The sequence below is a fragment of the Blennius ocellaris genome (assembly GCF_963422515.1).
Source record: "Blennius ocellaris genome assembly, chromosome: 2".
NCBI lineage: Eukaryota > Metazoa > Chordata > Actinopteri > Blenniiformes > Blenniidae > Blennius > Blennius ocellaris.
In genome coordinates this window covers 7,084,827-7,110,416 of record NC_137651.1, presented here as the reverse complement: position 1 = coordinate 7,110,416, position 25,590 = coordinate 7,084,827, and the positions used below count along the sequence as shown (strand labels likewise).

The following is a 25,590-nucleotide window of genomic DNA, read 5'->3' as shown; positions in this document are numbered from 1 at the left end:
GTTTTGAAGCACCTCTTGGCTCTCTCACTCCTCTTTGCCCTCCACAATATGCTCATTAAAATTGAACTATTCATAACAATAGAAACATAATACTTGATTTTCCACTTGTCTCTATGTAGATATGATGATCAGCCTAATGGTATTAAAGTGGCTGTGATCTAAGTTATAGTAAAGCAGTAAATTATGTTCAATAACAAGTTCTTTATATTGAAGTCACAATTTTTTTTTTACAGTTTAATTCAGCTCAGTACTTTCTGCATATGCATGTGCATCTTTGCTTCATAGCACTGATTTCACCAGGATTTAGCTGCTGTGTCAAAACCTGCAGTATGTGACTGATATTAACAACAGAGATTTGCATCAGCCAGATAACAGAGCATCATTGGTTATACAAGCCAAATGTTCATTTGTTGGTGGAAACCAAAGACTGAGCTACAACGTAAAGAAATCAACTACAAATGAATAACTTGGGCTTTTCTAAGTTGGTCTGCTTAATGTGAAATTTTAAATATGATGACGAGGTTTTTGTGTTTGTAATCTTTAACCAAACAAGCAACCTTAATATATGATCATGTTTAAAAAATGAAAAAACATTTACATAAGATCCAACTCTGTTCCTTTAAGAAAACACTGCCATGTGAAAATGAATATAGAGGAATAAAATTACAATAATTCATATTTATCCTAGAATTTTAATACGGATTAAATGAGACTTGACAAAGGAACATAGTTTTCTTCCTTAGGAATGTTAAATGATTCCCCATCTTTTCTATTGTTCTCATATTAAGAATAAGAATAATACATTTAGTCTTTAACCAAATTTCAGGACACCACAGGTACTGTGAACATTTTAAAATGCAAAAACTGTTTAAAAAGTATTTTTTTAAAAACATTTAAAGCATTGGTGGATTTGCAGAATATCTATATTGTTAAAATATATATGCTTGTTAAAAAAAGATGAGATTAAAAACAAGGTTTGTTTCATCAGGCCTGAGTTGCAGAGGTTGAAAAAAACTGCATATATGGAGAAAGGTAAAGAGATAAACAACCTATTTCATGTAGCCTCTGTTATTTTTTGCTCTGAATTCTTTCTGATTGAAAATACAATTACTTTGTAGTCCTGTCAGTTGTGTTTAAAATGCTTTCTGAAACTGTTTCCTGTACTGCATCTCTTTTGCTCTGCAACTACCAGTAATTGTGTTTTCCTTCTTGTTTTCTTCTCTTTCTCTGGTATCATTTTTTTTCTTTAACATTTACCCTTGTCTTTACCTTCACCATCACATCCTGCTGCTAATTTTTAACTCTATTTCTTTACTTCCATCACCTTAATGCTCCCATCTTTCCATATTACCTTAAACCGCTTCCGTCTTAACCACCTTCATCTTTCCATCTCTAACTTGCCTTTTTTTCACCCCCTCCCCCCCCCCCCCCCCCCCCCCCCCCCCCCAATATCTCGCTCCTGCCTCTCTTCCCTGTAGGTCCCTGTCTGGGCGAATTGTTGGAGGTGTGTGGTGGTTCTTCACTCTTATCATCATATCCTCCTACACTGCCAACCTGGCTGCATTCCTCACTGTCGAGAGGATGGTGTCGCCTATAGAGAGTGCAGAGGACTTGGCCAAGCAGACAGAGATCGCCTACGGCACCCTGGACTCAGGCTCCACTAAGGAGTTCTTCAGGGTATGAACTGATCACACTTTGCTCATTCCTTTGATTGCTTAAGAGGTTTTATGCTTTTACGAAGTCAGGCTAATTTGCTGCAGAGGAGCCAGGAGGTCTCGGATGATGTGGAGGATGACGATTTAATAATGACACCTGCTGGTTTCATTGTTAATACTCGTATTAAAATGCAACCAGCTGTGTGCATACACAAATGACTTCACTTTAAACTTTACACAATCAACCATAACTTTATGGCCTACCATTGTGTGCGTTTCTTTTTTTGCAGCCTCACACCCAACACGCTATGGGCCCATACAGGCTGGGTGTTAACTTGTGATTCGGGGGATCAGATCAAATGTGGTAGATCGCTATTGCAACAACACAACATCAGTAGGGTAAAACTAACCCGTCTCACGATGGCCTGTTTACACTTGTCCGTATCATGCATTTTGGGCTAACCACTTGAGATCATATTGTGTCGCCGCCTCTAAATCACTTCCACGCAGTTATGAGCCATCCAGCTTGCATTGGACAGTATCCTCTGACCAGGCTGCCGTAATGTACTCTGTCTCTGCAGACCCTCAGGCATGGATGTCCAAGTTGTTTTCCATAGTTTCCTTGAAACGTTTTCAAGAGTTTATCACTCAGACCGACACATTCTCTTAAACAAAAACATTGTGTCCACTGATGCACTTTTACGTATGCCACTGTCGGGATGCTTGATGTTCACACTACAAAACTTACGTCCCAGACCACCTTGAGATTAGTTTGAGTGAAAGCGTTTTGGTGCATGCCTGTCTTTGGGACTCGGATCACACACAACACATGTTAATGCCAGGTCTGAATGGGTCCTATGAGTCCCTGTGTATTCTGACATGTATATCATGACCAGCATTAACTTCTGCAGCAGTTTGAGCTTACAGGAGCTTGTCTGTTCAATCAGGTTGCACCGCTTCAGTATCTGGAGAAAAAGAGCTACAGTTCTGAAGATGCTCTGTCTCAGTCTCATTGATTCGTCATAATCTGGCCTCTGTCAAACTCACTTGAATCCTGATGCTTGGCTTCTAACAACTTCGAGAACAAAATGTTTACTTGCTGATTTCACGCCACGATGGAGATTGTGATGGTTTATCAGGGTCCATCTCCAGTACATTATACTTTTGGATGCACAGGGGAAATGTGATCACTCGTTTTGGCAAAGGCATTCATTACTGGCTTTTGTTTTGCTCTTATAAAAATAGCAAATGTAAAAATTTAGTTAACTTTTCAACATTTAATCCAGTAAGAAGAAGTTGATATGGGGGATGTATTGTCTCTTTTTAAGCCAGGTGAAAGCCAAAAAGCAGAATTATGCTCTGACTGGAAGTAGGATGAGGATGGGTGACTAATAACAGTATAAACCGATTTACAATAGTACAGGTGGGAGGGTGGGAGTGAATGGATTGCTTCTTTCTAATCTTGAATTGAAAGAGGCTTAGAAGACGAAGGTCTGACTTTGACTTCACATGTAATTTCTTTCTAAAACTTGGTTGTCAGAGATCATAGTTTAACAGAAAGCATTTATTACCAAAGATTAAGGGCGATATGGAATTTATCATCAAATTCTATTTCAAATTGTTTTGACAATCCCTTTTGATTACCCAAGTAAACACTGCTGACACTAGTAATTTATTCATGAAGGAGTTTTCTTAATGTCTTTTTTTTTGTCAGTGGGATCTTGAGCCACATTTGAAACCTATATACAGTATTTTCAAGTGTTTCAACAATTATTGCATGATGGTTTCACTGTTACAAGACAAATTTGACATTTCATCTGGTGAATGTTGTGAAGATGGTTTGATGTGACACATTAACAAACTTAAGCCAAGCTGTGACCACATTCGGGTGGGAGTTGGAACTACTTTTGTCCAGGGCCCACAAAGTATTATTTAATTGTGATTCCAGGTGAATCATTTTGGGATATTGAAGGTAGAGGTGAAATGGTAGGATACAAACATGGACAAAGCAGGTGCAGAATACATTATAGGGATGCTGTTGCAATTAAATTGTGAAACAGGACACAATAATGAGTACACAGGTAGCCCAGAGGAGACCTGTAGTGGCATCAACCCTTGACCTTTTCACCCATGTGAATTCAATTATATAACCTCTTTGATACGTAGCCCCATACACATGCAAACAAAGTCGATGCACACCTAATTTTTCTGCTACACTGGCCAAAAACCTGCGTCATCACTTTTGAAATCGGAAATCGGCCCTGCTATGTCATCATTTCATTATTGAGATTGGTTTGTGTGCTTGTGCATTGTACGGATGTGTTGAGTTGTGCTTGTATTTGGGGAAGGGGTGGGGGTGGGGGTGGGGGAGGATGTGGCAGACAGTTTGTGCTTCTGTGAGTGGCTCTGGCATCATCAACATAACGAGCGGGGCTGAAATCTGTGGAGGGTGAAAAAGCAATTTACTCTCACACAGCTGAGGGGGATTCGTAACCACCATTAATTATCTCTGTGTGCATGTGTGTTAGCGTGTGTGAGTGTGTGTGTGTGTGTGTGTGTGTGTCTACGTTCTGTGTTAAACAACATATGTATGATTTTAGAGTGGCATGTGTCACACAGAGGATATACAGTACATGCATGCATATATTAAACGTGTGTCCATATTGTGGGCGCGTGAAGGTCACCTGCACCGTCCGTTTGTTAACAAGTCTGAAAGGGGCCAAGCTGCACTGTCACATTGTCCGTCCCTCAGATGCTGAACGCTGCTTTATAAATGCACAGCCGTCACCAGCACTGCTATCAGTCTCACTTTTTGTGATGGATGGATGGAAGGACTGGAGGTGTGAGGGGAGGAGCATCACAAATCCCTGATGAGAATGTATGACTTTGGCTGATGGAGTAAGAAATAAGGGGGGGGGGGGGGGGGGGGGGGGTGCAGAGAGGTGGGACCTATTGGTCCTCTTGGATGTGAGTGACATTATTATGGGATAGGTGTCCGTCACGCGCTAGTGGCACACTCGGGCACGTACATGCACCATCCCCCGGGTGCTGGTTTCAGTGGCTGAGAGCCTGGCTTGTTGCTTGCGGAGCGACAGAATTACACTTTATCACCGTGAGAGGATGAGAAGAAAGAAACAGGACGCTTGTTCAGGGTGACAGTTTTGACTCCTCTGCTTGTTATTTTCACTCTTGACTACACATAGTTCACATACAAGCGCAAAAAGAAAAAAAATCAGTTTGCACCAACACATAGCTACACACTTACGCATGCACACACGCACACACACACACCTCTGGAGGGTATAGAGGCAATGCATTGTACCCACACAGATGTCCTCTGAAAAGCACTTCTGAATTCCTAACTGCGCAGCCGATTAGCATGCCACCATTCCCGTCTTAAACTCATTTAAAGTAAGATTGATGCTTGACTTGTCAAGGGAGACATAGTGTTACATTTTAAATGTGGTTATAAATGTCATTATATGCCAGAGGATCAAAATGGAAGATGGAAGACAGAGCTTGCCATCAGCGGCACAATTTTATTCAAGGTCTCTCCGAGTGAAAATCTGCTGCGGCATTTTACTTCACATAATAAGATAGTGCCGCCGTAAATGAAATGCTGTAAAAAAAAAAAACATATTTAAGAGTGTCTCAATGCAGTGTAGTCTCGCAATCCAAAACCAAAAACTAGTGTTTCGTTTTGGGGCGCTTTTTTGTGATTTGTTTCTTTCATGTTTCTTCCTCTCTTAGATTTAAATCTCTGATGTCTTTTCTTTCTGTCTCCATAAAAACCGCATGTTGATTTGAATAATTCAGTCTGTTTTCAAGAAAAGCTGCTAATGCTTCGGGCAACAGTGCGATGCGATGTGTCAAAAACTTAACGTCATTTTTTTTCTTCTTCATGGTCACCTTTTTCTCAATGTCTTTTCTTTCTATGTAACTGTATCCAGCAATACAATGCCCTATCCATTAGTGTGTGTGGGGGGGGGACCATATCTGAATCAGTGGTTTTGTAAATGGGGAGGGTGGATAAGCTGACCTCATAGAGCTCAAAATGGTTGATAGTTATTTATTTCTTTTCTTGATTTCATAAAAAAAGGGTGCAATTTATCCCCCGACACCCAGATTCTTCCCCGGGAGTAGACCTGCCTATTTGATCCTCATAAACTTCTGTTTTCTCCTTTTTTCCCCTCCCGCCATGCCAGAGGTCCAAAATAGCTGTATATGAGAAGATGTGGTCTTATATGAAGTCTGCCGAACCGACGGTGTTCACCAAAACCACAGCAGAAGGAGTGGCGAGGGTCCGCAAGTCCAAGGGGAAGTACGCCTTCCTGCTGGAGTCCACCATGAATGAATACACGGAGCAGCGCAAGCCGTGTGACACCATGAAAGTTGGGGGGAACCTCGACTCCAAAGGATATGGCATTGCCACACCGAAAGGCTCACAGTTAAGGTGGGTGGAATAGTGTAACAATAGGAAACAGTAACAATGCTGATACTGTACTATTGCTGCGATATTCCACCTACCCTGCTGTGTCTTTTATTCTACTCTGAGATCAAAGTATCACTGCTGTCAGGTGAAAAATAGTCAACCATTGAAACTCAAACATTTCCATTTTCTTTGGACATTTGACGCTTCTAAAAATCACCGGTTATATAATTTGGCTGTAAACCTCAGTGAGAATTTTGTGTTGCGCTTTGATGACAAAAACAAACTCGCCGTCACATATTTTCACCCAGCAGCAGTGACTTATAGATGAGTGTGTTGAAGGAAAGTGTCTGTTTCATCATACTGTGCTAAGTTGCTTTCCTTTTCTGGCTTGCTTTCTCTTTTTGCTATTAAGTGTTATCGCCATTATGATTTCTTTTCTGACCTCTTTCCTACAAGCTCCACTAGAAGCATGTCAGCTTCATTTGTTTGTCTCTGTCTCTTCGTGCACCTCCTTATGACTGCATCCTCCGTTTTGTTGCTGTCACACATCCAGTCACTTTTTCTCTTCGCAGGGCCACCTTCAAGGTAACACTGTCCATTTGTCTCCTGTCTTGTCCTTTTGTTTAATGATGATGATGATGATGATGATGATGATGATGATGATGATGGTGATGATGATGGTGATGATGATGATGATGATGATGATGATGATGATGATGATGATTTTCATACTTGTTTACCATGAGGAGGGGCAGCACCACAGACTGTAGCGCTGACATCACAAGCCATGGGGGGAATTTATAGAGAAATGGGGGAAACAAGTGAGAAACAGGAAGCAGAGGGGCCTGGCCAATGGGGGGACAAAAAGATCAATATTAAAATAAACAGGATCCCAACATCCAATAACTAAATAAAACAAAACACATAATTGCTCTTCATTTGAATTTGATTCCATCATGTAGAATTAAAACCTAAATAACAAATTAGCGTGTAGTTTATGTTTAATAATGCAAGAGTGTGCATTAAACTGAGAAACGAGAATCTAAGATGGAGGAAATTGATAAGAAATCACCTGAAATTAAGTTCTGAAACTGGTCATTTTCTGTTGTTTTTCTCTCAGCAGACACATGCTCGCTGGCTTGTTAAAATTACAGTAACAGTCAAAATAGTTTTCATCGAAATATGCTCGCAATGCACATCATCCCCTTTTCAGGTGACTGTGACAGCAGCCGAGAGAGGCTTTGTCTTCTCATTGTGACAAGTGCCTACTGAGGAAAAATAATTGACTAAATTCAGCAAAGTTGGACCACTTGCTCTCTCTTCTCTCCCTCCATCTCTCTCAGTCAGCATTTCCAAGTTGCAATACGAAAGGCAAAACAAATACAACAAATCAGTCTCACATCCTGTCCTATAACTTCCCTCTACACATGGTGCAAAGTTGCTCAAGACCCCACTCACCCTGTAGTTTACCTGTTCTTTTCCTTAAAAGAAAAAAAAGTTTTTCCGTTTATGGGGGAAAAGTGACAGACAGCATGTGGATGGATTCCTTTTTAAGCCCCCCTCCATATTACATTTCTTGGACTATCCATGGTTGTCTCTGGCTTCTCTCAATCAGCGGAAACACGGTCGTTTTTCAAAAGCACCCATGTGGCTGTTGCGAGCGTGCATGTCGAGTGAGCTTGCCTCTCCTCCTGGCGCACTAATCACGCTAATCTGACTTGGTGATGTTGATAGGACGCATGAGTGCTCTGATCATTAAAATGAAAATTGATAATATTGTATGCTCTCTGAAGTGTAGCTATTTTTGACATGACTGATGATATCTGACTGTTATCCTGATTTACAGATATGTTTGAACTGTATTTCATTCACACCTCTTCTGTTGATTAAATTAGTCATGACCTGTAGATTAGATCACTCCAGAGGACACTCTCTCGCCCCGAATCTTTTGATTATCATCTCTCAGGAAAGTCATTTTAAACTGTGAACAGGCAATCTTGTCATGTTTGTTGACTGGGTGTAATTTATTTTTATTTTTTTTCTTAATTCACACAATCTTGAACTGACATACGGTACTGTCAGACATACGCCATCTCCTCCCTGCAGTTTACCATCAGGCCTCAAGTTGATTTCTAGATAAGTGTATAGACAAAGGGGACGGACTGGCAAACAAGTACGCTGTGACTGCGGTGACCTTTTTGTGGAGATCAACCCAGATGATTACAGCAACTCACAAACAAAAGCATGGTCAGCAGAGAAAAGGAGGACAGCAGCCACGAGTCAAAGAAAGACACACATAAATTTAATTTATGGAAGGCAAACAGGGGACACACTGACACAATCTGTCATCTTCTTGGGCTTTGGTTTTCAGACACTCTACTGGAGAGTTAGTAGAATAGAGAATAAACTGTTTTTTAAGAGTCTATATATACAATGACGAGCACAGGGAATGGGTGGTGTCTATGGTGGGTGAGATCCATTAAAATGAGGCTGCTCTCACTTTTGTTGTGTAGGCTACAGAGCACTGTTACCGTGCACGTGCACCACTGCTGCAGAAAATAGTTCTTCTGCTCACGTGCGGGTGACTAACATGTTGGTATCCGGAGTGGCAAAAATCTCAGTCCGTATTAGAGTTTTATAGTCCATATTGACTGTTTTATAGTTGAAATTCACTCCTAATAGCATCAAATTCATCATCTGCCCATACAGGTACTCTCCATAGTGTTAAGGTTTATAGCAACATGTTCACTACATAGTTTTCAGTGTTTCTGCTGATGCTGTGTAAACATGAAACATTTCTGAAGCATAGTCGTGTAAAGGAGCCCTAAATGTCTGGGAGGGAAGGTGTAGTGATCCATTTATGATGTCTATGCCACCTTCACCACCTGCTACTGGTCCTCCACTGTATAGTACTCGAAGGACAGATCGCAGTAGTGGTTCAGGAGTCTCTAAGGTGGATTACCGAGCAGGGCAAGCCTTCTGAGGAGGTACAGTCTACTCTCCTGGCGGTAAACATTTGTAGTCCAGGTGAGGTCAGCGGACATGTGGACACCAGTGGATTTGAAGATGTCCTCCCTCTTTACCTCCTCATGTATGCTGGAGTGTTCAATGTGTTTCTCACGTGTACTTTCATATCTGAAGAAAGAAGGAAAAGAAATTCAATCAATTGATTTGAATAGACTATGGTAATGAAATGGGAACTATTGCTCACTAAGTTTGCAAACACTGCATGAATACCATGCATTTGGCCCCGTGTCCCTGAGCTTTGTTGTAGACGAAATTGCTTGAAGCGGTATGAGCAGGAGGAGTTGGAACCACATAACCACACAAACAACTTGTAAAGACTATCGGGGAAGGAAGCAGCAGGGAAGGGACAAGAGCACCATCAGCAGGTTGCACAGATGTGGTTAATTCACTTTACGCCTGCAGTCCGATGGAGTAAACACACATCCAACTCGAAAAAGAACAACAACAGGTGGAAAAGAGTCAAAGAGCAGTAATAAGAGAGAGTGTTGTCTGGGGTGCGTCTTTCCCTTTGAACTCACCCTTTTACCCTCAACCAACCCCAATTTCCCCTTCCTCTACTCCCTGTTGTCCTCCTTTCTCCCTTTCGTTTTACCCCCAGCTGTTGTCCCCCCCCCCGCACCCGTCCATCTCGCCTGTTTGTCCCTTCATCCTCTGCTCTGACCAAACTATCTTATCTGTTCCTCCCTTTTTTACTTAAAGAAACGCGGTCAACCTGGCCGTGCTAAAACTCAACGAGCAGGGCCTGTTGGACAAATTGAAAAACAAGTGGTGGTATGACAAAGGAGAATGTGGCAGCGGGGGAGGGGATTCCAAGGTTAGCCCTCTCTGTCTGCCCCCCCACCACTAGGTGACGGGGGCCGCTCACCAGCTGAGCAGCTTGTGACGGCCCCCGTCCTGGGAGTGTAACACATGCATCTGCCCCGGCGAAGCAGCTCCACAGTGTACTGCTGCAGCATGAAAGTGAAAATAGACATGCTGTGTGTGCCTGTTTTCATGAAAAAATTCTACACAGGAACAAAAGTAGTCGACTTCTCAAATGAAATCAATATTTTTTTTTTTTGTTTTAGTAAAGGAACCCATGAAAAATACCTTCTCTAAAAGAATTGATTGGTTGTGCCTTTTGCACCCGCCTTCATAAAATGTAATGTTGAATTATCCAAAAATATCTCTTCATTTTCATTTTAATGCTGGTAAATATGCCCACTTTGGCGGGTGAGTGGCAGCCAAGAAAATTTAAGCTTGTCTCATAATGATTATAATCATTTCTGATGTGCTCAGCACTGTTATGGTAACGTCCCTCTGAAAGGACACCAGTGCAAGGAAAAGTAAAGAGGTAAGAGGGATATTTAGATGAAAAGCTAGAGAGAAAATGCTGTGAAGACAAGAATATTTGCCACCTAGTGGCAGCTCTGGGGAGAGGAGAGCGAGTCAAATAATGAGGAAAAACAGAAACCACAGACTAAACCTCATCACTGGCTGCTGCTCCACTACAGACGAGATGAAAATAAAGAGAGAGCCCAAGTGAAATCGTAGCTCTCGGATTGTTTCAGGTTCAGGTTGACTTCAGGCGGATGGGATGAATAATTGATAGAGGCAGAATACAATTATGGGATAAAGTTTTCTACATCTCGGGCTTGTGCGTCTGACTTCAACAATTCTGCACAATTCTTTTCTCAGTTCAGTTTTCTTTATCAAATATTTACAATGCTCTTTTGTTATCCTTGTCATCCTCTGGATGCTTTGGCAAAGTTAACAGCTATATTCATGAGCAATTTACTATATATATTCCAGTCAAAGTCAACAATTGTCAACTTGATGATGGCAAGGTGTTTTGCATTCATTATTTATACCAGCCGTCTTCATGAATGTTCACATATTTTGCTGTAAAAATAACAACTTGTCAACTATTTGCCAAAGTCACATAAGGGCCTTCTGCTGAGCATCTAGTCTATATAAAGGTCTGAATATGTCATTGAGAGTAGTGAGTTGTTTTGGCCTTGTCAATGAAGAATACATTTTTAAAGTCGTAGTATGTAAAGCCTATATAGATAGCAACAGTGAGTCACTGCAGTATAGTTTTTCTTCAACCCATCTTTTGAATTTCTGAGATTTGTTTCATTTGCAATGACATCTTGGCCAGCAGGCTGCACAGAAGGCAATACGGACATAAAGTAATATAAAAGGGATATTAGATGGGGGTGGGGATGTTAGATTGTTCACTTCAATTCTATAGCTATGCCAGAACATGGCTTGCTTTCTTTTATTAGCAATAAAAAAAAGAGATTGTGATGATTGCAACTGAGAGGTGGCTTATCTGGCCTGCGTCAGTGTATCTCCTCTCCCAGTCATAGCACAGAGCAAACCCGATGCCAATAGTCCTGTCTTAACAGTGTCCCCCTCTCTTTCATGGTGGGATCAGCTGGGGCAGCATGGGTGTGTTACCTGAAGTGACAAAGATGGGTCCCACTCATATGTCTGTAGCTCGCCTTAGCTCCTCGCTCCCCCCAGCCCCTCCTGAAACGAGCATACACACATGTACTCAGTGGGATCCACGCTAGGTCACTCGATCTAAATGAAAGTTCTTTTTTCTCTATGTGACTGAGCTATGCAATGCAAATGTGAAATACCCTAATAACATAAAATAACATGTCCTATGATGTTATTTATGTTATTTTTACACGCGAAGAACCCCGGTAAACCTTGCAGTTTTGAAACTGAGCGAAGCAGGCGTCTTAGACAAACTGAAAAACAAATGGTGGTATGACAAGGGAGAGTGTGGACCCAAGGACTCTGGAAGTAAGGTCAGTCTCACGCTGCTGTGGCCCACAGAACGCTAGCCTGAAACTCTCATCCTGAATACGCTCCAGATTAGTGCAACTACTGTTTTACTGTTAAAAAAAATTTACAAAAAAAACCAAAACACTTACCACAATTTTCCCAAAACATGCCTATTGAATGTGCTCCATCAAAGTTGACTGCTTATTAAATGCATTCCTGCAGACTCTAACATTGCTATTATTACTGCTTGGATGGTGGAACACACTTTTATAGGGATTATTTGCATGAATGAACACAAAATTCTTGCTCAGTTTGTGTAGCAATCTGTGGCAATCCCATCCTCATGAAAGTTAGAATAATAACTGAATTTTGTCATCAACCACTTTCCACTCCATTTTATTTTAAATCACATTTGCTTCAGGAGAACACATTGAATCTTTAATATTTGACATTTAATCAATAATGTTCTTGTCCGACTAACTTTGACGTTCAGTTATTTGTAATGCTTTATTTCCAAATCCCTCTCATGCTCTTACATCAATGCCAGTTTTATGTAACAAAGAACACATTTGGGATGAAGGACATTTGGGATGAGGCATTACAGTTATTCTAAAATTCATTTAACCTTTTACGATAATGAACAATTTTGAAGTTGAGTGGCATGCATTACATGTACACTAAACTTGATAAGACAGGTTATTTTTATCATTTAGAATTTACTTTTATAATCTTTAGGATATCTACTGGAGCGTTTACACTTTATTACAGCAAAATGTCATCACCGCTCAGCATTAAACCGACCCACATTATTTGATATGTGATTTACATTCTTGTGTAATTGCACTCAATGTCATTGTTAGACTTGTAAAAATGTTTATTAGTTGTATTAATTGCACCAGTAGTTAATGTGTGTCATAGCTCTTATTGTTGCAGTAGTGATAACTAGTTAGTTTGCAAATGTTTTTTATGCTTTGTAAATGTAGAACGATGTGATGTGCTAATTCATAGACAAACAGTATTTTGTAGCATTTGAAAGTAGAGCTGTAATCGTATAGTAAATAGAAATTGTCTTGCAATGTTTTTTTCTGTGGCAATCTCCATTTTTTTGTACCTAACATATCTTCCCTGCTGTCTCTGTGCTTTTTCCAATATTTTCTCTTTTCTACGACCATCCGTCGCCTCCTCCCCCATCTGTCTGTGTCCTTATCACACCATTTCCTTCTTCATGCATCAAACTCAACCCTTTCTCATCATCATCATCATCCCATTGCTCTTCTTCCTTTACCTCCCTGTTTATTCATTCTTCTCCTGCTACTTTTTCCTTCTTTCCCACCCATCGCTTCTCTCCTACATCTATCCACGCACTTTGCCACCTGTTGGCTTCTCTCCTGCCCCTGTCTCCAGGACAAGTCGTCCCAGGCTCTGAGCCTGTCCAACGTGGCCGGGGTCTTCTACATTCTGGTGGGCGGCCTGGGCCTGGCCATGCTGGTGGCCCTGGTTGAGTTCTGCTACAAGTCACGGGCCGAAGCCAAGCGCATGAAGGTGGACCTTAGCCCCCCCCACTGCCCCAGCCCCTCCCCCAGCACCCAGAATCTAGCCACTTATAGGGAGGGGTACAACGTGTACGGCTCCGAGGGGGTCAAGATATAGGGGTAGGATTTAGAGGCTCCCATATAGGTGGGGTACTGGTGGTTTTGATCATGGTGGTGGTGCTGTAGATTTTGTATTGTTGAGGCTGTCACAGCAGCCATGCGCTACAGTGTTGTTCTCCATGTGGTCATGAGGATGCAGCCAAGCATTGTGGAACCAATGTACCTTTAAAAAACTGATACTTTGAAAAACTGAAAACTTTTTTCACTTATTGGACAAACATTTCCCTACAAATTTCAGAAATGGGTTTGTTTTTGGGTTGTTTTTTTTTGTTTTTTTTTGCCCAGGCTCAGTTGGGGTTAGATTTGTGTGACTAAAGAATTGGTTCCACCGTCTTTGGCTGCAGATGATAATGATTATGATGATGATGACAGTGATGGTGATGCTCTTGGCGAATGACTTGGCGAGGCACCTGCATTGTAATTTTAGTTCAATGCGTTAAACATATTAATGAAGCAGTGATGCACAACACCAATGCATTTCTCTCTTTTTTTATTTGTATTCCTGTCATCTTGTAATCTGCTGATATTTTTTTTCAAATTACAAAGAAATGAAAGCTTAACTAAACTCTAATGTTGAATTTCAGTTTAATGATTTCTTCTCAAATTTACAAAACTCAAAACACATTCAGTTTATGATGTATTTGGAGCCAAACTTATCAAAAGTCCTTTTGAATTAGTCACCTTAAAACTAATTGATCCTTTAGCAATGGCTTCAGATTTGCTTGATTCCTCAACTCTTGCAGTAAAAACATACTTTATTAAAGTTTCAACTTAATACCAAAACCATTTTTCCAGACTGGTGTTTAAGTATTTTCTTAGTTCGGCTATTAGAAAGTTGTAGAGATAGGCTAATTGGGTATTTCACTCTCCTCCCAGCACAAGTTTGTTAGCGTGGCATTCCTCATTAAAAATCTGTGTCCGCTTCAAGCTACGAATTAATTAGCGACCGTGTGGACACCAATTATCATGGATTTTAGCCGCACTGAAATATTTTTATCCATAACATGACAGATACCCTACAAAGAAAAACATTACTAAGATATTTTTATGTTTGCGGACGTCCAGTCCTTCAACACTATCTTTCATAACTCGACTTCTCAGTGATTCCTGGGGCGCCGGCGCAGCACAAGGAAAAAAACAAGCAGGGAAGTAAAGCTGTGAGCGCACTGCTCGGTCAGTGCCTGTTAAGGCCTGTTCACGCTGAGCCAATTCAAACTCATTTAGAAGGAGTTTGGTCTTCTGACAGCTTGAGCCAAGTTTCTGCTGCCCAGCAAACCCCTGAAATACTGATTTAATCTTGTCCACTCAGGTAATGCCTTCCATCAGCAAAGCGTAAATCCTTCAGGGACCAAATTAAAGAAGGTGTATTTAATTGCTCTTTTTGTTTATTTATTTGATTCTTGCTACACATATTAGACAACCTATGCTCATCTAATCAAAATGCAGATCTTTTTCTTTATTATCAATTAATTTTCTTCATCCAATGTTCCTATTTTATTCAGTTTGCTGAGTGTCACATATTATTTTGTACATATATGTATGTGAATTTAATTCACTTCAAACAAAAATCCGCCAGAGTGTAAAAATGATCTGTGCACAATAACTGGAGTTCTAGTATTTCCTCTGAATTGACCTTTCCAAGCTGTCGCAGCTGGTAGCTCACACGGTTTATTATCCATACCCTGCACACCTTTATTGCGTCATCCATAAACTGGAGTTGTGCACCCCTGCTGCAGACAGTCTGAGCAGGCTCTTTGACTTATTCAAGCCCCAATCACTTAAAAAAAAAACAGCCGAATTACTTACTTTGTGTTAATGTAGAGGAATAATTGATGAAGCAAACACTTCATAGAGAACGGCTACTTAGTGATGTTGTAAAAACACGTCTCTTGTTAACAAGTGTGCAGGAGCAATTAAGTGAAGTGAGAGAAAAACACAACCTTCATTTTATTGTTCTGCTCAACAAACTATTGAGACATTAAAACATCCCAAGTGATCACCGAAGGAGTAATGGGCAGGGTCAGGCTTAATGCAGAACGCTAAATATTCGCTCTCACCAGGATGTCAAAGACGTGAACGGTGTTTCTGCAGCTGAAGGTTGGGTGTGTAGAAGTGAGGAGTTAAGCCTCTTTCCGTCAGGCCTATTTGATGTCATTTGTGAGTAGAAATTGTTAAAAAGAAGTTGGCTATGTAATACAGCTCCAATAATAGCAGGACTTTATGTGTCTTATTTCCCAGAGTAAATTAAAAAAGTATGAATTCATGAGAAGATATAAGAAGTTCAGAATTGACCAGAAATGTATTTAATAAAATCAGGCAAAGTATGTACTGTATTTGAAATTCGATTGAATCTGGTCAGTTTTCACTATCAGGTGTCAGTCCGATTCTTATTTATTGATAAATCAGACTGTCCAGTTTACATCAACACTATTAATTTGTGAGTTTATGTGCATCACAAATATAATCAGATTTTGTCTGAATCATACCTATACAACGAATATACAATATTGTAAGATAAACCTTTTTTTAAGAGCAGATAACACACATTTTGTCCATGAATCTAGTAGTCTCATGAAACAATTGTATTATTTTTTTTAATGTAGTGACATAATCTAAAACTCATGAGTTCTGTAAAGTGGCCGAGTCTGGTTGTCGACAGGCACAGCATGAAATTATTCAGGGGGTTTTTTTAACGATAGTGTTCAAACTGACCCGTGATATCCCTCCTGCTCCTCAGATTATTTGCTCGATTATTTGATCTCTTTCATTGTTTTCAGGAAAGCTCTTTTAGCGGAAGCATCACAGAGTAGCCTGTCTTTGTGAAGTGTCACCCGACTCTGAGCAGTATAGTCAGTCACGCCCTCTCTATAAATCTGAACCCTCAATAGACAAATCACTCCTTTATGTTTCCCCTTTTGTCTTTACAAAATCCTCACATTCCCAAACCTATCCTGTGAAATCCACACCTCAATCTCTCAGATTATTGAAACCCAAAACCCAAGAATGCATGGTCACCTTTGAAATGCAGATGTCTACAACCCAAACCCTCCTGTCCACGATGTATGTTTGTCTGTCTGTTTGTTTGTTGAATGTTGATTGTTGCCTGCCTTGCCTTCAATTTTTAAGGTGTTATTTGCAGAGTGATGTTTGAATGTCTACGTTTAGGGTGCAGTCACACTTTTTTACGCTATTTTAAAGTGATCAGTTCCTCTCTGCCTCTCAAACTTGGACATGCAAGAAAAATAAAAAAAACATTAAGGTTTATTGTGGAGCTTTTATAAGCAGTCGTCCGGATCATTGTTTTTTTTCATTCTGTGCGCCTATTTTGTTTGACGAATACAACTTGATAACTAAGAATGCAGCCAATGCAGCAAATCATAACCTCAGCAACAAAAGCACGTAGACAAGTAGTGTGGAGCAGTTCTTGTCCTTCAGTAGTCTTTATACTCAATCCCATATATAAATAACCCATGTATTTATATCTAAAAAGAGAGTTCAAATTGTAAATCAGTTGGAGTCAAAGTATTGGATGCTCATAAGGACACTGAAAGAAACAAAATCATAGAGTTAAAATGTGCTGTGCTGTGTTACGCTCCTCAGGTGCTTTACAAATCTTGGGGTGTTCATGGTGATGCCTTTTCACTACAAGATAAAAAAATTTTTTGTCATTCTTTTAAAATACATATTGGGAGAGCAATTCAGACTATGTCAACTCATGATGTAAACTTGAATTCAACTGCATAGAAAAGTGTAAATGTTATAGAAGTTACAGATTTAAAGACGTGCAATTTAAAAGCATTTCATGTAGCGCAAGAGGAATGTGATTTCCAATGGCTACAGATCCCAAAACCTACCAGAAATATTATTTTCAGCATTCAACCAACCTTAGAATTTGATGTAAAACATAGCGTATACATTTTTGGAGAGTTGCGATAGCTGGAAAGGCATAATATTGTGCAAATTTGTGATCAAAAATACTACTGTAGATAACAATAAAATGCACACAAACCTGCAATAAACCATAACCTTTACACAATTTGTTCCATTTAATAGTGTGATTGCACCTTCAGACATGTTCTTCTCTGTTGGGTGTACACAGGCACATGCGTGCATGATTGTTGGTTGGTGCATGTAATTGTTAAGGAAATGTTGCATCTTTATGCTACTGGTTGCATTATAAATGCAGTTTGTCTGTCGCCAAGACGGGTCTTATTTCATATATCTGCATTCTGCTATCTCCATTCTGCTTCTCCTTCCCTCTCATCCATCTTTCCTCACACAGCTGTCATTTTCCGAAGCCATGCGGAACAAGGCCCGTCTGTCCATCACAGGAAGTGTGGGGGAGAATGGCCGCGTCCTGACGCCAGACTGCCCCAAAGCTGTGCATGCCGGCCACCACTCCCTCCGACACCCTGGCCTTGCAGTGATCTCCTCTGGACTGCCCTGAAAACCAAAAACACCTGCCGTGCCTTAACGACATACACACATACAGACTTTTGACCGGAACACACACACACACACACTCACATATAACCACAAAACCACCCATTTTCATACATACACACGATTATGGGTACGGACACCCACAGAAAATCCTCAGATACAATACGAGACATTATTACACACTTGAATAGACAAACATGCGCGACATCAGCATCTCACTTCCCTGCTGCCACTGACTTATTTTACAAGAGACAAATTCAATACAGCTGTGGAGTGAACAGTGTTGGGGGGGAGGGGAAGAAAAAAAAAATCAACAAAAGACAACTTTGGCATCACACTTGCCTGCAGCATTTTTTGTCTTTTGTTTTTAATGTCCGGAGGATGCCATCGTAATATCGCCAGACGAAGAGGAGAGCCAGCACAGAATTTACACAAAATGAACTGAGCTGTGAACATTACCACAAAACTGATCATGATGACAGTGATAAAGATGATGATCACAGACGACGGTGGGGGGGGGGGGGGGGGTAACAAAAACAACCAAACTCTGCACCCTTCCCCTGTCTTCATTGGACAATGTTGGCCAATAAGCCACGCCCCCTTTGACAACGCCTTACTATTACTTACAAACATTGTTTTCATCATCGTCATCATCATCATCATCATGGTCACTATGATCTTAACTTGCCTGCAAAGACTGAGTGCCAGGTATTATAACCCTTAGAAGACCACAAAACTGTAAGCTTGAACGTTCGGACTGTGCAAACCTGATACTACTTTGCCATGGACTGTTCAAACTGAATGAAATTGCTTTCTTACTACGCATCTAGAATGATTTCTCGACCAGAACCGGCGAGCTAATCAGCCAATATAGAACAGAAGTAACCTCGAAACACGTGGTCGATCTCGACCACAGAAAACACAGGGGTTTGTAAAAGAGAACCATAGTAACTAATGAAGTCCTTCATCAACAGCTTCATCATGACAGTAGAAACACTAAATAGCAAAATGAGGATTTCTTTTTTTGCTGAAAGGCAAAGTTTTAGCTGTATATTCAGTGATTAGAAAAGAAATCACACAAGAAGATCTCAAATGGCTCGCCAACAAAGAGCTTCTCAACCTGATCACTGGGAGTGTATTCAAATTGTCTAAAGCAGTGGTTTCCAACCTATTTTTATTTAACCTTGTTGCCCTCACAGATAGCCTGTAAAAAAAAAAAAAAATCTTCAGTCCCCTGTATATGTGCTTCTGATTTCTATCCAACCAGTCCAAACACAGAGACCAACAAAGAACCACAACTACATTCCCTTCAACAGTCAGCTTGGAAACCCCAATTCACATGTCTGAGGAGAATGGCACAGGGAGAACATAAAAACTCCACAATTGTAGTATTGCCGCTGCAAACAATACTGAAACCAAGCAAGAATTTCCAAAATTACGGTAATGAGGAAAGTGTTCTAGGTCTACTCTCGATCCTAAAAAAAAATATATCAAATTGTGTTTTGTTTTTTGGCTGTTTAAACATGTGCAAAGCTAATTTCCACAATCCGCGAGCAAGTAAAGCCTTGCCTGCTCCCTTGTATCTCTGTTGCAGGAGCCCAAAGGCGGTATCACAACCAGGTTGGTAACCACTGATCTAAAACAAAAATAATAAAAATATAACTCAGTAACAGCAACCAATGCCAGATCCTTGTGAACAATGACAATACACAGACCTACACCAGCAGCAAGGAAAATTAGGCTTTATTGGTTGGTCCTTGCAGGTTTCCCCAACAGTTCACTTGAGTAGCTAAATGTTCGTTTCACCAGCTGTGAAAAGATAAACGAACCAGTGGTCTGTGTCATGTGCTCCATTTAAATTGAACTATAAAAGGCCGACTGGTGCTCTTTCCGATTCCTCTCCCAAGTGTAGACACTGATGGGCAGTTTGGTGGTCATTTGAGATCCTCAGTCTTTTCCAGCGGCTGGGGAAAGATACCATATCAGAAAGCTTGCTTTTTAAAACTGTTGTAAATAATGGCGTAGCAAAACAGAACTCACATGTCTTTTCTAATCATCTTAGATAACAATTCATTGCAATAATGAATATAAGAGAAAATGCCACTACTTGTAATTATAATGAAATCTTTTTTATAAATCTACATATTATATATAATACAAATGAATATATATCTATACGTCTATAGAGAGCTATAGAAAACATTGATCACTGATTGTCAGAGGCCATGGCATACATTCTGTTATATGGCTGTTTTTTGATAACTTGAAAATATTATTACGCCACAGTCTTTGTGTGTCCTACTCCACACTGAATGTCCATCTGGCACTCACACGGACATGCACGCATAGAAAACACACTCACGTACATTGTTGCATACACAGGGTCAGCTCAGCGTGATCACTCCAGCACCATAAGTTGTTCACTGCTCTTTATTATTGTCCAATAGTGTTTTTGATCCCCTGAAAACTGACTTTCTGTGAGTGGAAAAGCCCCCACCTCCTGGAAACAATGCGTTGATACGATGCCAGTATACTCACATTGACAGAACATTTAGGATGAGCCACTATGAAGCTGCACCTCACTGGGATACAATGGTGTGTAACATTTAAATAGTGTAGCGTTCGTGTCGCCTCGGTGCGTTTTGTCTTCTCAGTGCCCGTGAAACCGCCACACATTGAAATCCATCGCGGGTTCCAACTGAACAGGGTTCCATTGCAATCAGTCTCACTGTTTAGGCTTTTATAAATTATATATGTACACACTGCAACAACCTGTTTTTGTTGCACATTCATTATTGCCGGCCTTGGAGATGAAAAAAAATCCACATTGCATCATTAGAAATACTAGGAAAAGAAAAAAGTATATTTTTATGGATTTACATGAGTGAAGTTATTTTACAACCTTAGCATGGTGATGATACTTGCATAGGGATTGTGTCATAATACAGTGATGCTGTGTGTGAGAACGAAACACTTGTTTTCTGCCCTGTTCACCTCTCCTGTTCTTCCTTAACTCCTTCATTACTCTTTTGTGTGTGTGTGTGTGTGTGTGTTTTTTTTATAACAGTACTGTTTGTATGCCTATGGAATCTTCCTCCTTGTCTCGTCTTCCCCTCCTTCAGTTCTCATGTGGTCTCTCACTGTGCGACAAAAACTCTTTGTACATATTGCATCTCAGAAATGTTGCATTTTCTGTCCTAACAAACTCCAAAACAAGGAAAGATCACGGGCGAGAACTCAAGACACCAATTGACAATCTGAGTTACCTGTAATTCTTTGATCCGAAAATGCAAAGCTTTTCTAACGTGACTATATTCAGCTCCCGTGTCATCCGCCATGTTTCACAGTGTGTTCATGGAGCTGGGAACTCGGAAAGTTATAGGCTGTGAAATTCCCTTTTTCTGATCTGGAGCCTTCACATAACAATGGGAACGGGCAACAGGTTTGTCCCATCAAAATTTGTAGATGAACTAATGCTGTAGTTTCCTATGAAGACCAACGAAACTGCACTTTGGGACACACTGTTGTTTATTTGTTGCTACAAAACAGGAATTTTCACACCAACTGCAACAGTGTTTGTTTCAGAAATTCTATTCTTCCTGATCTAAATGCACAAATACTATCATGGTGAGACATCGAATTTACTTCTCAGAGTTCCCGAGTGCCAAGTGTTTCCACACTTTTTTTTTCCTACTATGAAGTCGGAACTATCCCAATTCCCAGTAACCATTAAACGCACTCCGCAGTCCAACATCAAATGTATCACAGCCAGACTCGACACCATGAAAAGAAGAAGAAAATGAACCCGTGTTTGGAGGGATTGCTTCAAACAACTCCCACAGCAAACATAATAGATGATTTTCAAACTCTTCCTCTCGTCCCGTAGGATCAGTACAGCAGCACTGCACTGAGCCAGCATGAGAAAAACTGTGGAAACTGTGGATTTCTACATGAGCTACTTTTGTAAAGAATTATCACCAGAGTAGAGATGCCAGGCAGTTAGACTGTACTAAATACTGTTTTGGTCTCATTTCGCCCCACCACCACTTCCTCATTGGTTATCATACACAGGCAGCAAAAGAGCTGACTGCCAGGCTGTCAACACTCTGGCTTTGACACTGTTTCTTTCTTTTTTTTCTTTCTTTCCATTTTTTTTCTAGTAAAACATCAATGCTGAATCTGCTGTCTCTCTCTGTGATTATTTGTCCCCTGATGTAGTTCCAATACTGTGTTCTGCTACCAGCATGCATGACTCATTTACAGCCACATCATGAAAGAGATGCTAAGCACTACATTCGATTGAAGCCTATGCTTTTTTTTTTTTTTTCAAAGCGGTCCAGTAGATACATATTGAGCTGGACTGGAAACACAAAGCTATGTAATGCAGCACTTAAGCTTAGATATAACAGGACTTTGTGTTAAATTGCACACAAACAGTTGTCATGGTGCAAAGGTCATACCAACTGAAGCAGGCTGCTACAACACTGAGTGGCATCATTATACTAAGCTGTGCTGTTTTTCAGATAGAAATATTTAAAATTTTGGGCAATGAGAGCAATAGGTCACATAGTAGTGTTGAAGACAAGTCTGACAGTTACATTGCAATGAGGCGTCCAGATTTATTAAAGATGGATAAAAGTCAAGGTGTCACGCAAGGATTTACAAATTCCATGATCCTTGCTGGAGAATATCCCAAAGCCATGATCAATCGGTATGTGTAGCGTATACCCTCGACATGTGGCTGAGTTGCAATAACAGATTAATGCTAATTAACGATATCATTTCATTAACCACTAATCATTTAAATTGAGAAGCTGCTTCATGTGAGTATATAATGACTCCCTGAAGAATAAGAGCAGCTTCATCAGACACCATATGGTGTAAAAGCATTTTCAACATGCTATTAGATTGAATTCAAAGAAGCTCTTCGTCATACTGTGGTGCTTTTACCTTGAAATATGTTTTAATCGATACACTGATGGGTTTTGCACTAAAGCCTTTACACTTAAAGATTTTATGTCCATGACATTAAAATTTTAAAATGTGTTTTATTTAAGAAACTAAAGGTTTTGTTACTTATAAGGATTTCTTATAAAATACTACTGTGACTAATAATAATGGTTACTAGTTAGTTGCATTAGTTATGGCAATAAAAAACAGTCATGTGACTTATTTATAGAGCTTGGAATATGCATGAATCAATGTGTTTTTGGGCGGTGGCACGGCACAGCGTTGAGCTAAATGTCAACATGGTTAAAAATGACATTTGCTCAGAAATTCAATCATTAGTTGCGAGCAAAGCTGACCATTTTTTGTAGTTCTTGGCTTTAACAAGGCAGAAAATCCAAATCACAGCCAGAGTTCAAATTAATAGCTCAGCTCCTTTGAAATTTCTTCAAGGAAAGACAGATTTTTATGGTCTCACCCAGTTTCTCTCTTCTTTTTTAATCCCTGTGCCTCTCGCAGTTGTGTGTGTCTGTGATGTCTCTCACTGCTCAGTCTCTGCTCTGCTCGACCTGCCGTTAAGGGGTTAATAATTCCCTACTGTGATTTTGTCATTCGGGCTCCTTTTTTCAATCCCTTGGGTCCTAACACCCCTAATGCAGAGACATCACTGGCAAGCATTTCCCATTTTTTTCCCCATCACACTCACACTGTCTCACATACGCACACACCAGGCTGAGTTATTATTGACAAGTATTTTCCATTTACCCAAAGATGGAGGAAAATAACAGTTTTGGGGAGGGTTTTTTTTTCACCCTTTTAACCTTACACCTTCATGTGCAAATGCCCATATGTACACACACACACTCACACACACACACCTTCAATTTGTCCCTTTTTATCATGGCTGTGGAGTGAAAGAAGCCTTTTCACCTTTTTATTTTTATTGGCTCGATTTATCTCTCCTCTCTCAGCCCGTTGTTTCTGCTCTTTCAGGTTTCAGGTCGGCATTATCCCTCTTCTCCCTCTGTTCTCTCCCTCTTTTCATCTGCTTGGTTTTTTTTTTCCAGTCTCCCTTCCCTTGTTATGCCTTGTTTCTCCATGTCTTTATCTCTTAGCTCACTCTCACCTTTGTATCCTATCTTCAGCCATTCTCCTGTTTTTTTTTTTTTTTTTGGCATCTGTCAAGATAGGATAGAAAATTTAATTCCAACACATACGCAGCTCATCTCTGTGCTGCTTTGTTGCTGCTGCAGTGTGTTTATTTCAGGCCTGATGAGAAATGCGCTTACTGGTGGACCCTCTTACATACAGGGCTCCTCAGATCCAGAGTATCATGAATTACGCAGCTCAGTTATTGCAAATATTATGAAAACATCACATACATTTCTTTTCCTCGATGAATGTTTTATTTGTTACAAATTGTAATACAAGTTTGATTAAGAAACCAATAATGGGACAGTCACAACAGCTGTAGAGATGATGTGAAAACTTACCAACCCTTGAAAGACAATTCACAGTGTTAAACATAAGTCTGGCCAGCATATATTCTCGTCAATTTGTCTTTTCATCTACAAATGTACAACCACTCAATTTTCTCAAAGAAATACTTTTATAAACAAGGCATTTCTTTTGTGAATCAGGATGCAAATGCTGCTTTTTTATGTTGTTTTTTTTACAGTCTTCTCTGTCTAATTAAATGCAATTATTACATCACAGTTTCTTTATAGAAGTTCAATGAAAAAATCAAATTCACACTATTTAAAGTCTGTCTGTAAACAGCTGAATGACAATGAACTTTCATACTAAGTGGGCATCATATTCTCTTGCTTTCTGACTCAACTAATGATTTGAAATAGATTCAAATGAGTGATTATTTTTCCTTTTATTGTGAGTTTCTGAATTAATTTTGCACACATTCTGAATGACTTCCAATCAGTCTCACTCTGCAAAGCTAAAAAAAAAAAATGCTGAATCTAGCCCTGGAAGAAAATCTAAATTTTTATTTAACAATGATAATAAATCCACCTGAAAGAAGTTAACTTTTAGAGACATGTTCAAATATAAAACTGTAAAACTCAACAGTAAGGCTCAGTAACATTCACATAAAGTCACAACATTAGAGTAATCTCATAGATTTTAGTTCCTGTTGTGAATCTACTCTAAATCATCTAAGATCACCTCCCAATTCTACTGTACTTAAAAATCCCCAAATGTCAGACATGCCTTGAGATATTCTCTAAATCCTGGACCAGACTTTTAGCTGTACGTATCCTCGGGCCCTGTGACCTTTGTTCAGGCAGCTTTCAATCTTCATCATGGCTCAACTGTGGCTCAACCTGCTGGAGGGTGTTGTTTTCAAGTAATATTTTCTTCTCTCATATCTGTAACAGTGCTGAAGGAAGAAATCATTGTATTTTGACTGTAACTGTCTCTGTGTCACTCCAGGTGAAAATTGTCATTAAAGCTGCATTTTTAGCAAAAGTACTTTTTTAGTCAGTGATAAGAAAAAGACCCGAAAGGAGGTGGAGAGCCCAGCATTCTCATTTGAAAGACTGTAAATATGGCACATGTTCAAATACTTTATTCCACTGTAAACAACTAATTGAGACAAACACTGGAAGGGAGACGAGCATTCATGACACGACACATCCAAAAT

At 40.0% G+C, this 25,590-nt stretch overlaps 1 protein-coding gene across 2 annotated transcripts in view; it reads left to right on the top strand.

Moving 5' to 3' along the window:
• gria4a (glutamate receptor, ionotropic, AMPA 4a) overlaps positions 1 to 17,991 on the top strand; it is a gene marked incomplete at both ends in the record, with an annotated part of 117,647 nt that extends 99,656 nt beyond the window's left edge. Inside the window, 5 exons of one of the 2 annotated variants that reach the window (XM_080509985.1) lie at positions 1,479 to 1,677; positions 5,861 to 6,108; positions 11,801 to 11,915; positions 13,297 to 13,434; positions 17,827 to 17,991. In XM_080509985.1, the coding sequence (XP_080366111.1) occupies positions 1,479 to 1,677; positions 5,861 to 6,108; positions 11,801 to 11,915; positions 13,297 to 13,434; positions 17,827 to 17,991 (865 nt within the window). Of the gene's footprint in view, positions 1 to 1,478; positions 1,678 to 5,860; positions 6,109 to 9,813; positions 9,929 to 11,800; positions 11,916 to 13,296; positions 13,435 to 17,826 lie in introns of both variants that reach the window. The other variant, XM_080509984.1, reaches the window with a different exon arrangement.
• Between the last annotated feature and the right edge of the window lie 7,599 nt (positions 17,992 to 25,590).